The sequence below is a fragment of the Terrapene carolina genome, unplaced genomic scaffold (genome assembly GCF_002925995.2).
Source record: "Terrapene carolina triunguis isolate 2854851 unplaced genomic scaffold, T_m_triunguis-2.0 Scaffold236, whole genome shotgun sequence".
Classification (NCBI taxonomy): domain Eukaryota; kingdom Metazoa; phylum Chordata; order Testudines; family Emydidae; genus Terrapene; species Terrapene triunguis.
Genome location: NW_020664587.1, coordinates 17,569,834 through 17,583,585, shown reverse-complemented (window position 1 = coordinate 17,583,585; position 13,752 = coordinate 17,569,834). Strand labels below are relative to the sequence as shown.

General features: G+C 45.0%; 2 protein-coding genes across 3 annotated transcripts in view; both read left to right on the top strand.

The window, feature by feature from the left end:
• Window positions 1–504, top strand: part of RSPO1 (R-spondin 1) — a 17,754-nt gene extending 17,250 nt beyond the window's left edge. For both annotated transcript variants that reach the window (XM_026657188.1, XM_026657187.1), the window contains one exon: window positions 136–504. In XM_026657188.1, coding sequence (XP_026512973.1) covers window positions 136–293 — 158 coding nt within the window. In that variant the 3' untranslated portion in view covers window positions 294–504. The remainder of the gene's footprint in view (window positions 1–135) is intronic.
• A 10,745-nt stretch (window positions 505–11,249) lies between these two features.
• GNL2 (G protein nucleolar 2) overlaps window positions 11,250–13,752 on the top strand; it is a 26,112-nt gene continuing 23,609 nt past the window's right edge. The window contains exon 1 of the mRNA XM_026657204.2: window positions 11,250–11,278. Within this exon, the coding sequence (XP_026512989.1) occupies window positions 11,250–11,278 (29 nt within the window). The remainder of the gene's footprint in view (window positions 11,279–13,752) is intronic.

The window sequence follows — 13,752 nt, the reverse complement described above, 5'->3', positions numbered from 1 at the left end:
ACTAGTCAATGGCAGCACTCACTAGCCATTGGGGCCAGCGTGCCCGCTGGTCCCAAGGCAGTGGCAGTGCTCAGCTTTGTGATCAGCCAGCATTCCATTCAATAGTTTCATTTTTGCTCCTTTGCTTGGTTTCAGGAAAAAGGAAGAGAAAGGAAGAGCAAGAAAAGCGAGATAACACGAATGGAAACAGAAACCAGAAAGACACCAAAGATGCCAAATCTGGCACCAAGAAAAGGAAAGGCCAGCAGAGAGGGACTGTGGTCCCCATGACTCCTGCTAGCCCTGCTCAATAGCTGCCCCTTTACAGTCACATGATGGCAAGAGTTCATTGCTGCTATGTATATGAAAGCTTTATCGAACCGGAGCACTGCTACACAACATACACAATCAGAAAGATAGACGGACAGACACAGAAACTACACATACACATAAAGACTGACAGAGACCACACACATACGCAACACAGACTGCAAAGCGCAAACTTCTAAGAAGAGGAGTAAGAAAATATAAGAGATGAAGCTTAAATGCCAAGGTCTTTACAATGGGAAGCTGGGGAGAAAGTGTGACCAGAGTGGAGGGCAGTGATGCAGATATTCCTGATTAAATGTCTCAAATAGAAGTCAGCCATGTAAACCCCAGCATAACGCAGCTTCAGCCAGAGACTAGAACTGATTTGCTACTATTCCAAATCAAAGGATCTGGAATCGCGCAAAGGCAGTGGCCTGTTTCTATTCCCCCTTCCTTTATTTTGTGTTTTAAGCTGTAAGAGAATATATGTTAAACCTTTGTGAGAAGAGGTCAGAGATGTCTGCCCTGAAATGGCTTCAAAAATTTATTTCAAATTAAAAAAAAAATCCAACAAAATGACAGCCAGATTTCCGAGCGTGTGGTTTATGGCTCAGCCCCCGCAGAGGCTGCTGGCCCGTGGGGCAGGGCCTCGCTTGCAGAAGGAAAACTCATAAGAGCTTTAAGAAAATCTCAGAAAATGTTGCCAGCTGCATCCTAGCCACAAATCAGTTGTCCTTCACTTTCACAATCCGTGTCTGTGCTCAGTAAGCCCTGTCGGGAATTTCCCATCATGCAGCAAGTTGAGAAAATGAGAGGTTACAGCCAACCACAGGTTGTTTGACGCTGCGATTCTGACGACAGTCGCAGCTGAAAGGATTCTGTGCTCAACCGAGGAAGGTGCTGGTCCCTTTGTCCAGACTCCTCCCAAACCTCATGGAGAAAAGCCATGCACTTCAGTCTCTGCAGGGGGAAAAGGGTGCAGAACCTTTACATCCATTAGAAAACCATTCATCTGCATGTCGCCAGTTGGACTGGCTTAGAATTAGCACCAGCACTCTCTAGGTCTCCCCACTTCTTAGCAAAGATTTAATCCCCTGGGTGAAATTCACCACTGTGCAGCACAGGGCTTCCCAGAGACTGAAGCAGCCACACTCTGTGCAGCCGCTGTGCCCAGGGTGGATTTTACCCAAAGCACTGTAATGAGGCTGCATAGTACTCAGTCTTATCCAGTGGTGCAAGTAGGGAGGTCCGGTCCGGTACGCCGTACCAGTAAGCTATTTATAGCCGGTCCGCCGTACTGGAAGGACACAGGAGGAGAAGAACGGCGGCCCCACACCGGCAGCTCCTCCAGCGCGGCTGTACTGCCCCTAGCCCTTCCACGCAGCTGCGTCTAGCGTCTCCTGTCTGGGGTCTGTAGGCAGCCCCGCCGGAGGACAGGGCTGGGGGCGGTACAGCCACACCGGAGGAGCTGCCGGTGTGGGGCCGCCTCACGTTCTGCACCTTTCAGCCCTGCGGTTCCAGAGAGCCCTGCAGTTCAGAAGTCTCCGGCGCAGCGGGAGGAGGACAGAGCGCAACCCAGGTAACGTGGGATGAAGCATGTGGAGGGGAAGGGGAGAGCGCGGGGCCCCAGGCTGGGGGTCATGTGAGGAGTCACGTAGGGGGTCACATGGGGAGGTCACATGCCCCCCTTTAGCTGGTGCAGCATACCGGTAAGAAATGAATTCTACTTGCCCCACAGGTCTTATCTTTCAAAGTGTGCATCCCTTGGTGTAGATATTTGCAGACCTTTCTTCATCCTTTTAAGATCCAGCCCAAATCACTGCTCCCGAGGGATGGGCCCAGGCGAGCTGCCCTGCCCCACAGGGCAGTATCCTGGGCAAACTGCCCACCCTCCCGGGGGTGTCAGGGGCAAGCTGTCCTGCCCCCAAGGGGGATCAGGGTGAGCTGACCTGCCCCCTTCCCCCCGCTGATCCCTAGCACTCAGCAGGTTTTTGGTTATTACCATTAATATTACACCTCTTTTGTTCCTGCTCTGCTTCCTGGCTGTGGCAGAGTGCGAAAGCAACCAGTGCTTCTAAGGGGTACATGCACTGGGGGAGAACTGCCCCCAACACGTAATGTGCTGACGCCTTCCGAGGTCCCACATGGCCACCTGATGCAACTGGCTGCATCTCCTCACACGCTCGTCCTGCCGGCTAGCTGGGAAGAGTGCTGGTTGTATTTCGGAAACACAAGTCCATGCAGTTGCAATTCTAGGAAAAGCTACTGGGATTCTCTTTTTGGCCCACCTGCTCTAGTGCCGTTTTGGCAGGGTTCAGAATGTGGGAGCCGTAGAGTTGTCCCAGTTCCAGAACTGCACCAAGCTCTCTGTGCCTGCCGTGCTGACAGCAGGGCCTTTGGGCCCATCATCCACTTTGTATTTAAGTAAACAAGCAGCCGTTAGATCTTTTCGAGGGGATTCCATTTCAGCACAATGATAAATGAGCAGCATACCAGGCAGAGAGCGCGAGAGGTTCTCAAAACTCGTCTTTTCAACTGTTTATAGATCATGTTTAGATGAATCCTGGAGGAGACCTCCCCAGTTGAAAGACTGGATCTCGCTTTATTTTCTGTTGTCAGCAAGCTGTGAGATAAGTAGCCTGTTTGTATTGCGGCTTTGCACCTAACATGGACCTTTTTCCCTCCAGCTGCTCATCAGCAATATCCAGTAACCCTTTCGGAAGTCTCACTTTGCTAATTTCCACCCCCATCCCCAGGGCCCCAATCCACTCCTCAGCAAAGACTGAAGAGCAGAGAGAGAGGGCATTAACGATTAATGATCATTATATTCCTGATTGTTACCATTCAGGATTCCCTACAGTACAGAATATCCAATATTAGCCTCCATATTTAAAAACTCAGCTGCACATCAAGATAAATCAACCAGGCACATGTGGTGCTGCGGCATCTTTGATTTGCTGTTGTTGTCATGTTTGTTTGTCAGTTACGTGTTATTTCAGAGGAGGAGTGCAAAGTCTAGGCAACACTTCAGTTCCACCTCAGCCCTGTTTTGACATCTTAAGTGTGCATGGCCCTTGTGCGAAACCTGTGCCAGGGAGGATTTTCACTCCAAATTTGTTAACTTGCAGTGGGGCCCTCAGTCATTAGCGAGGGCTGTTGGCAAAGGTTTCCAGTCCTCTCTGCTGGGTTGGGTTGGAAATGGCGGCTTTTCCTGTCAAAGCAATACTTCAACAGAGGTGTCTGACCCTCAAAACTTTCGACACAAATGTCACTCGGATCCGTCTGCTCCATAGCTAGTGCAGGGAGGGGGGTCACCATTAGTGCCAGGTGCATCTAGGCAGCGTCGCCACCTGAGGTTTGGTTTGGATCCACTTAGAACTAGTCGAAATTCTTCAATGGCCTTTTTTTTAACCTGAAAATTTAGCAAAAGAAGTTCATTTTGTGACATTTTGGATTTTTTTTAGCTTTTTTCGTCTCTCTCTCTCCCTGTTTCAGCAGCAAAATGGAAAAACACAAAACAAAAACATTTAGTTTTGAAATTTTTCAGTAAAAAAAATGTGATTTTTTTTTAAATCCATTCTTTTAGAAAACTTTGACAGGAAATTTTTTTCTAAAATTTTTGAAAATGTTCATGATTTTTCCCCATGTGTTTTGCATGTTCATTGACACCCCCAGAGAGCTGGTTTGTGTTTGGGGATTTAAAAGCATTTTGCCTTTAGCCAACATGTTTCCAAGAAGAGGTGCCTGGGCTCAAACACCTGGGGAATGCTTGGGGGTGCGACTGGTCCCAATTTTGGAATTTTTTAGGAGGGCTTCATTCATCTCAGTTCAGTTGCACGTTAATGCTCTCTCAGTGGTGCTGGAACCATTTGTACAGTGGGGGTGCTGAGAGCCATTGAACCAAACTGTAAACCCTGTATATGCTGGAAACCACTTCAAGTCAGTGGGTGCTGCAGCACCCCCAGCTCCCCTAGTTCCGCCACCTATGTGCTTTCTTTCCCTTGACAATACAAAATCTGCTGTGGTGTTCTCTACATGGCATCCCCATAAAACATGCGTCTTAGCAGGCTGTGGGGCTGGTAATTTTTGTTCACATATCGTTCACAAAAATCAGGGTGTGTCTCAAACACGTGGTTCAAAAATATTTACAGAAAGGACAAAACATCTCTTATGAAGCAGTTCATTCTCCACAATTCCAGACAGATTAATGCTTCAGGTATCTGTATGGGTACCTGTAAGGCAACACTATTACCTCTGGATTCTAAAGCTGCATGAATTCATGTCCCACACCTCCACCCAATCTTTTATGGATTTGGAGGAGTGTTCTGTGCTATAGATAGATAGATAGATTAGATTGATTCATGGACATTGTTGAAAGCTCCTTTGGACAGAGATGTCTTTGTTTAAATTAGTGAGACAAAAACACTTTTACTCACGTCAAGTCAATGGTAGTTTTCTTTTCAAAATCTGCATGCATAGCTTCCAGAGATTTTGCTTAGCATTTGGGTAATTTTTCCCAGTTCTGATGGAACTAGAGCAACGGAGAAGGAACAAAATATCACCACTCTACAACCCTCAGTTTTGAAATTGTTTAATTTCTAGCTCTTTTGCTGAGATTTAGGCGCCGAGACAGACCCATCTCACCAAACACAGACTGGTTGTAAGTATTATGCTTTCACCCTCCATGTTTAATATAAATCCAGATTTTCACCTGCCACAGTTAGGTTTAAAATGTGCACACACAGAATCCTCAAATAATAATTTACTAACCTTCTACTCCCATAGAAATGGAGGGAATGTATACATGTTTTAGTTCATGTTTACATTAAAATGATTTTTCACTCAGAAGAGGTCCTGGCTTTGATTAAAGGAAGGATATTCGGATGGTGGCCTAGGTGCTCTTTGATGCTATTATTTGGGTTACGTTGTTGAAGGAGAGCTGAGAGGAGATTTGGCTGATATTGACAGATTTTATTAAATCAATGGACCTCACAGAAAGGGAAGGTAAAACTGAACTCTTTTTTTTTAAATCTCCATTTAAATGACAGAAACCCCAACTTTATACAACCAGTCATCCCAAATAAATCATTCTGATGGTATTTATATACAGGATAATATACTGTACCCAGCTGAATACCACACTACAGTTCAGGCAGAACAGCCTGCCAGCACCCCGCTGGTATCTGAAGAGCAGCAGAGCCCTGGTGAGAACAAATAGTAGTCTGGGGGTTGTAGGTAGATTATATAGTATTATTTACAACCAGTGCAAAGCAGCTTGGCTAGATTCTTGTGTGTCATCCATCTTGCACATGGACAAATTGTATGCAAAATCACCGGACACGGACTGCTAGAAGATAAAATGCAGCACATGATATGCACAGCTTTCTGGAGAATAAATCACATTTTATGCCTAATAAATTCAGATCACAAAATCTCCCTGTCTTACTTTATTTTCAGAGAGAATATTTATGTGTAAATGCTTTATATTCCAGATTCCTAATAAATACTTTATACATATGATAGAGATCATTGGCCTGATTCACAACGCTGCCATAACTCCATGGCCTTCAACGGAATGACGCAGTGGTCAGTCAGGCCCTATAAATCTAAGAGAACTGCAGGGGGTTGAGTCTGACAAGCACCCTGCTCTCAGAGGACTCAATCCTGCAAGGTATTGTGCACCCATGGGTGCCATTAAAGTCAATCACTGCTCATTCTCTTCCTTCTCCCTGTTTTCTTACCGTCACCTCCTTTTTCCCTCTCCTCTTCCTCCTGCTCTCTTTTCTTTGTTGATTTGAGTTGCAGCTGTGGGAAGGATAAATCAACGGCAGTGAGATCTGGGGTCTTTCTTATTCCTCTGTTAAGGAATCACCAAACCTTGGGCCATGTGCCAAGAAAGCCCTGTCTCCCTCCACAAGCTTCACCCTAGAGGATGACAACTTCATCAGCGGGACAGTGTCATCAGGAGAGGTTGTGGTGAAGTATCTGAGATCTCTTGTGCCACCTTGGAGGACCTTGAAGACTAATACTGAAACGTAAATCTGCCCTGGTATTCTGTGGGGATCAGTGCAGTGAATGGAGTCTCCGGGCTGGTGTTGCCCTTATCCTAGCAGCATTAAACTAACAACAAATACAGTAGCTCCACACCACTCTGAAAAAGTGCTCTGAATAGAGTCAAGTCTCAGAAAGAGACTTTCTCCTTGATTTGCTCCTTGATCATTGAAAACTTGAAGAAAGATGGAGGTCATCTATTGCAGACGATGCTTGCCAAAAAGAATGACGACTCCAGTTCCTAACAATATGGTAAGAATAACTTAACCAACCCCCTTAGAACATCCTAGAATCATAGAAATGTAGGGCTGGAAGGAACCTTGAGAAGTCAGCAAGTCAGCCCCCTGTGCTCAGGCAGGACCAAGTAAACCTAGACCATCCCTTATAAACTGTCCAACCTGTACCTAAAAAACCACCAATGACAGTGATTCCACAGTCTCCCTTGGAAGCTTATTCCAGTGCGTTACTACCCTTACAGTTAGAAAGTTATTTCTAATAGCTAACCAAAAGCTCCTTGCAGCTGATTAAACCATTACTTCTTGTCCTACTTTCAGTGGACATGAAGAAAAATTGATCACTGTCCTCTTTATAACAGCCCTAACATATTTGAAGACTGTTACCAGGTTCCCCCTCAGTCTTCTTTTCTCAAGAATAAACATGCCCATTTTTTAACCTTTCCTCATAGGCCAGTTTTTCTAAATCTTTTATCTTTTTTGTTGTTTCCCTCTGGACTCTCTCCAATTTGTCTACACGTTTCCTAAAGTGTGGCACCCAGAACTGGACCCAGTAGAGCAGCTCAGGCCTCATCAGTGCTGAGTAAAGCAGGACAATTACCTCCTCTGTCTTACATACCACACGCCTGTTAATACACCCCAGAATGATATTAGCCTTTTTTCCAACTGCATCACATTTTTGACTCATATTCAATTTTCGATCCACCGTAACACCCAGATCTTTTTCTTTCAAACTGTTTGCAACCCCTCCCAGCTTGGTGTCATCTGCAAATTTTATAAGCATACTCTCCATTCCATTTTCCAAGTCATTCATGAAAATATTGAATAGTACCAGACCCAGAACTGACCACCGTGGAACCCCACTAGCTACGCCTACCCAGTTTGCCAGTGAACCATTGATAACTACTCTTTTGAGTATGGTCTTTCAACCAGTTGTGCACCCACCTTATAGTAATTTAGTCTAGACCACATTTCTCTAGTTTGAACGGCATTGTGGGACTGTGTCAAAAAGCCTAACTAAAATCAAGATAAATCATGTCTATTTCTTCTCCCCATCCATTAGGCCAGTAAAGAAGGAAAATAGGTTGGTTTGGCATGATTTGTTCCTGACATATCCATGCCGGCTCTTCCCTACAGTTCTATTGTCCGTTAGGTGCTTACAAACTGATGGTTTAATAATTTTGTTCCAGTATCTTTCCAGGTACCAAAGTTAGGCTAATTGGTCTATAACTCCCCAGGTCCTCTTTGTTCCCCTTTTTAAAAACAAGTACGATATTTGTCTTTCTCCAGTCCTCTGAAACCTCATCTGTCCTCCAGGAGTTCTCAAAGATCATTGCTAATGGTTCCAAAATTGCTTCAGCTACTTCCCTATGTACCCTAGGATGAATTTCATCCACCCCTGCCAACTTGAATCCAACTTATCTCAATATTCTTTAACACGTTCCTTCCCTATTTTGGTTTGTGTTCCTTCCTCCATGTTGTTAATATTAATTGTGTTGAGTATCTGGTCACCATTAATCTCCGGTCGTGCCACCCACTGTGCTCCCCCCTTCCGGGGGACCGGCAGTCCACTGTTCAGCCACTTCCTTTAGTGGCTACTGCAGAAAATTGTCTGGCCACTTCCTTGTGGCCCCCACATCCTTCCCTCAGGGCCTCAACCTCCAAATCCCAGCAGCCAGCCAGGAGCTGTCTCTCACTCCCCCGGTCCCTGCTAGCAGCGCCGCTCCATCCAGCGTGCTGGCAATTCTCTCAGCCTTCCAGAGACACAGATCTTCGTCCCTGGACTCCCAGCAAAGAACTCCCCTCCTCTGCTCTGCAGCTCCCTTTTTATATGGGAATGCTTGACCCTGATTGGCTCCTCCCTTCAGTCCTTCTCTGCTTGCCTCCTACGCAGCCTACGTAGGGTTCTATTAATCTCTTAGAGCCCAGTGTGGGGCAGGCACCCAATCACACTGATATTCTTGTTCCTAAATGTATGCATTTATATTTAGCTGTATTAAAATGCATACTGTTCGCTTGCACCCAGCTTACCAAGCAATCCAGATCACTCTGAATCAGTGACCTGTCCTCTTCATTATTTACCACTCCCCTAATTTTTGTGTCATCTGCAAATTTTATTAGTGATTATTTTATTATTTCTTCCAGATCATTGATAAAAATATTAAATAGTGTAGGGCCAAGAACCGATCCCTGCGGGCGACCCCACTGGAAATAGAACAGCTTGATGACAATTCTCCATTTATAGTTATATTTTGAGACCTATCAGTTAGCCAGTTTATAATCCATTTAATGCGTGCCATGTTAATTTTACATTGTTCTAATTTTTTAATCAAAATGTTGTGCAGTACCAAGTCAAACACCTTACAGAAGTCTACGTTTATGAAATCAACAATTTTGCCTTTATCAACCAAACCAGTAATCTCATAAAAAAAAATTACATTGGCTTGGCAGGATCTATTTTCCAAAACCCATGCTGATTTGCATTAATGACATTAACTCTTTTAATCCTTTATTAATCGAGTCCCATATCAACCGCTCCATTATGTTGCCCGGGATCAATATCAAGTTGAGAGGTCTATAATTAACCAGGTCTCCCGTTTACCCTTTTTAAAAATTGGCACAACATTAGCTTTCTTCCAATCTTCTGGAACCTCCCCAATGCTCTAAGATTTATCAAAAATCAATGTTAATGGTCCAGTGTGCTCCTCAGCCAGATTTTTAAAATTCTTGGATGCAAGTTAAAAATGTCTAAAGATGTTTAAAGATGTTGCACTTTGAAGATGAAAGAAGGAACGCACATTAATATCAATAAACTCCCTGTATTTCACCCTTTCTGCTCAATGGAAGAATAAATGTGGGCAGCCCACTCAGTACATCTGGATTTGAGTGACAGGACTTCCCATTCTCAAGCCTGGGGAGAGCCTTGTGGCCTGTGTGCCAACTCCTTTGAAAGGCAGAAATTCCCCCAACAAACCAATCCAGATGCCCTCAGGATCCAGCAGGCATTTATATCAGGGGTTCTCCATCACATACACTACATTTATGAAACTCACTTTTTCTATTCTTTCAAAGAAAGGGACATTAATTTTCTGGAAGCAGTCCAAGATTTTTAGTTAACAATAAAAAGAGTGTTTTCCTAAGGAAAAGGGAGGGAAAGAGGGGGGGAAAGGAAGGCAAGTATTACTCAACTATTTAGTCTAAGAGTTTGAAAATCAAAAGGATCATTTGACAGATTGATATCAACTCTAATAGAAAACACACCAGTCCTGGGGAAACTCTTCTGCATAAGCCTTCAGTCTGATAGCTTAAACAATTATCCACAATTTGGAATTAATTTTTTTAATTCCCACATCAGTGTGTGTTTTGTAAATGCTTAAGGCACAGATAATTCCGCTAAGAGAAAACCAGAAATTCTAGGCTTATCCAAAACAGACTGAAAATTAGAGGCTATTAACATCATCTTACAAATCACTTCTGAGCACTTCAAAAATTAAAAGTACCTCAGACCACAGGGACTATACAATATCAAAAAGCAAAATGCTGCAAGTCATAAAAAAACCCAAACAGTCTCATTTTTAGAGTGCCTTAGCAGAAATTCTAAAACCAATAAAGTACATTTCCCACTCCAGTGCTAACAAGAAGTATTTGGAAATGAGAAGCCAGAACCTCAGCTAGGGCTTGATCCTGGAAAGGGTAGTTTCTCTGAGGCAGTAGGTGAGGAACTTGTCCAATGTCTATTAAAATCTGGCAGTGACATGACTATATACATATACAGGGATGTTAGATACACAATTCACCCCAACTTGTTTTCTTGCATTTGTTTGCAATGTTCATGCAATTCGTAACATGACTGCTTAAAACATGCTTCAATCTTATCAATTCTGTTTCTAAAAATCATCGCCAACAACCCCACACTAACAAGCCAGTGAACCCATGAGCATCACTGCTATAACAAGGTGGTGCCACCATGACCAACACTACAATACCAAACCAGTGCATCCATGGGCATCCCTACAACAACAAACTGGTGCCTCTATGCCCAGTGCTACCATAATAAACCAGCATACAGTCTGCATGGAGACATTTCACTCTGAGACTAAGGATTCTTATTATTTTTCTGTGGGTAAAACAAAATTTTTAAAACACTGAAAATTCCATTGCCAGTGTCCTTGAAAATACAGCTCTCCATTCCTCTTGGATGACTGTGGCGCCCTCTTTTTAGGCCAGGGAAGGACTGCCCTGCTTAGCCTATCCAGTAGGTAAAGTATTGCCTCCAGCCCTGCTGTGGGAAGGTCACTCCCTGAATGGCTTTCTGTGAGGGATATGGTTTCCAAATGTCCCGGATTGGCCAGGAGTCTACCAGAATCGGCATCAATCTCCTGGTGGCTACTGCAATCAATCCAGGAGATTTTAATAGGTGGTTAAAAGTCCAGTCAGAGGCGCAGTGGGGCTAAGGCAGGCTCCCTACCTGCTCTGACTCTGCGCGGCTCCTGAAAGCAACTGGCATGTTTGGCTAGGCACAGGGGCGGCCAGGGGGTCTCTGTGTACTGCCCCCGACCCGAGCGCCGGCTCCACAGCTCCCATTGGCTGGGAACCAACGGGAGCTGCAGGGGCGGTGCTTGCAGGCAGAGGCAGCACGCAGAGCTGCCTGGCTGCCCCTGAGCCTAGGAGCTGGACATGCCGGTCGCTTCCAGGAGCCACACCAGGTAAGTGCCTCTCACCCTCTCCCGCACCCAGGCCTGAGCGCCCTCCCACACCCAAACCCCCTCCCAGAGCCCACACGCCCTCCTGCACCCCAACCCAGCCCAGAGCCCCCTCCAATATTCTGAACCCCTCGGTCTCACCCCCCAGCTCAGAGCCCACACTCCCTCCCACTCCCCAACCCCCTGCCCCAGCCTGGTGAAAGTGAGTGAAGTGGGGGAGACCGAATGACAGAGGGAGGGGGGATGGAGTGAACGGGGTGGGGCCTTGGAGAAGGGGCAGGACAGGGGCTTGGCCTCAGGGAAGGGGCGGGGAGTGGGGGGCAAGGGTGTTTGGGTTTCTGCAATTAGAAAGCTGGCAACCCTAGTGGGGGAGTAGATTCATGGGCTTTCCTTTCCTTTTGCACAGAGAACTATAAACCAGTATACAGTCCTATCCTGAAGTCGCTACTCAAGCACCATTCCCATGACCTTCAATGAGCGTTTTTGCCTAAGCAAGGACTGAGTGTGGAATAGGGGCCAGGGCCCTGTCGAATGGTAATGGTCCCAAAATGGAGCCATCCTTTTCTGCAACAGAAATCTTGTGTAGTCAAGTATTTTCACAAATAAATTCCATCATATAGTGACTCCATCTCCCTTTGAAGTGACTTCACATCCGGGACATCACATGGCTTCCCCAAGGAAGAAAGCGCAAAATCAGGGTAACAAATTAGGAGTCAGTGCTCATTTTACATTACAGGAAATGCTGTGTTTCAATTGGCTTGGAGGATTGTTTTGTTCCTTTGCTTTGTCTGTTTAGAAAGCAGGTTATTCATAAAAATACTTGGAGGAAAATGCTGACTGCAAGATTTGTTTTGAGATCAGTAAATAAGGATCAGCCATCTAGTAATCTGATTGGCTGTCTGATTCCATGTAGTATAATCAGAAGATTAATGGCTCTGGTAGACATCTACTTTGGAATAAGCAAGAGTAAATGGCTCAGTTGTTTGGAACTAAAAATAGTTAGAAAGTGAAGGTGATAAACCCAGCAAGCTCAGGAGAGTTTGAAAGGAAAGAGAAACAATACACCATATCATTTGGAAAAATGAAAAGATTTGGCTGGATTTCACTTCAGCTCTACTCATAATGAAATTAGCCTCTGTTCAAAGAAGGGATGAACTCTCCATGGATTTTTGCAATTGTTTTTTTGATTGGTCTTTACCAATCTCCAGCACTGGACACTCTTTTAACTCCTCTGTCTTTTTGCAATTCAATGTTATTATTAATTAATTATTTTATTATTATTATTATTATTATTTTAGCACCTAGGAGCCCCAGTCATGGAGCAGGATCCGCTGTGCCAGGCACTGTACAAACACAGAACAAAGTCAATTCCGGGCTCCTGCCTCATGGACCTTACAATCCAGGAATAAGACAAGAGATGATAGGTAGATATTGAGAGGGGAATACAACTACAGATCTGTCTCATCTTACGCTGGGGTTACGTTCCGCGGTCAGCGCGTAAAGCAAAAACCGCGTATAGTCAAAATTACATTGAGTGTAATGGTGGGCGGAATCGCCCACACTACAGGAACAGTATTTAAATTGTTATTTTTCTCTTTTTTTGTTGTTTTTTGTTTGTTTTTGCCAACCGCGTAAAGCTGGATTTGCACATGTTAAATGCGCGTAAGATGCGACAGACCTGTAATACAAAAAACAGTGAGAGGACCATAAAATGCCACCATGCCTAAACAACAGAGTAAAAGGCACTTAGAGATGTTGAGAGCAAAGCCATATTTAGGCTGGACAGAAGCCTGCTGTGGATTTTAACAGTCTGACTGAGTGACCGGGCAAGAAAATGGCAGATGAAATTCAATGTTGATAAATGCAAAGTAATGCACGTTGGAAAAGGTAATCCCAACTCTATATACAAAATTATGAGGGTATAAATTAGCTGTTAGCACTCAAGAAAGAGATCTTGGAGTCATCGTGGATAATTCACTGAAAACATCCGCTCAGTGTGCAGTTAGTCAAAAAAGCTAAGAGAATGTCCGGAACTATTAGGAAAGGGATAGATAATAAAACAGAAAATACCACGATGCTACTATATAAATGCATTGTACGCCCACACTGTGAAAACCGTGTGCAGTTCTGGCTGCCCCCTCTCACAAAAGCTTTATTAGGATGGGAAAAGGTACAGGGAAGGGCAATACAAACGAGTGTATGGAACAGCTTCCATCTGAGAAGAGACTGGGGCCAGGTCTACACTACACGCTCCTTTGGTATAACTCTGTCGCGCAGGAGTGTGAAACGTCCACACCCCTACGTGACGTAGTGACACCGACCTTAACCCGCCGTGTCGACAGCACTAGCCGCTGGGCTCCCATCTTAGAGCTTCAGCAAAGCCGCACAGGTGCACGCAGCGTCCGTAGCGTAGACCTGCCCTGGGACAGTCATGATGTCATGATCCCGTGTCACCATGGCCCGTGGTGATGTCATGG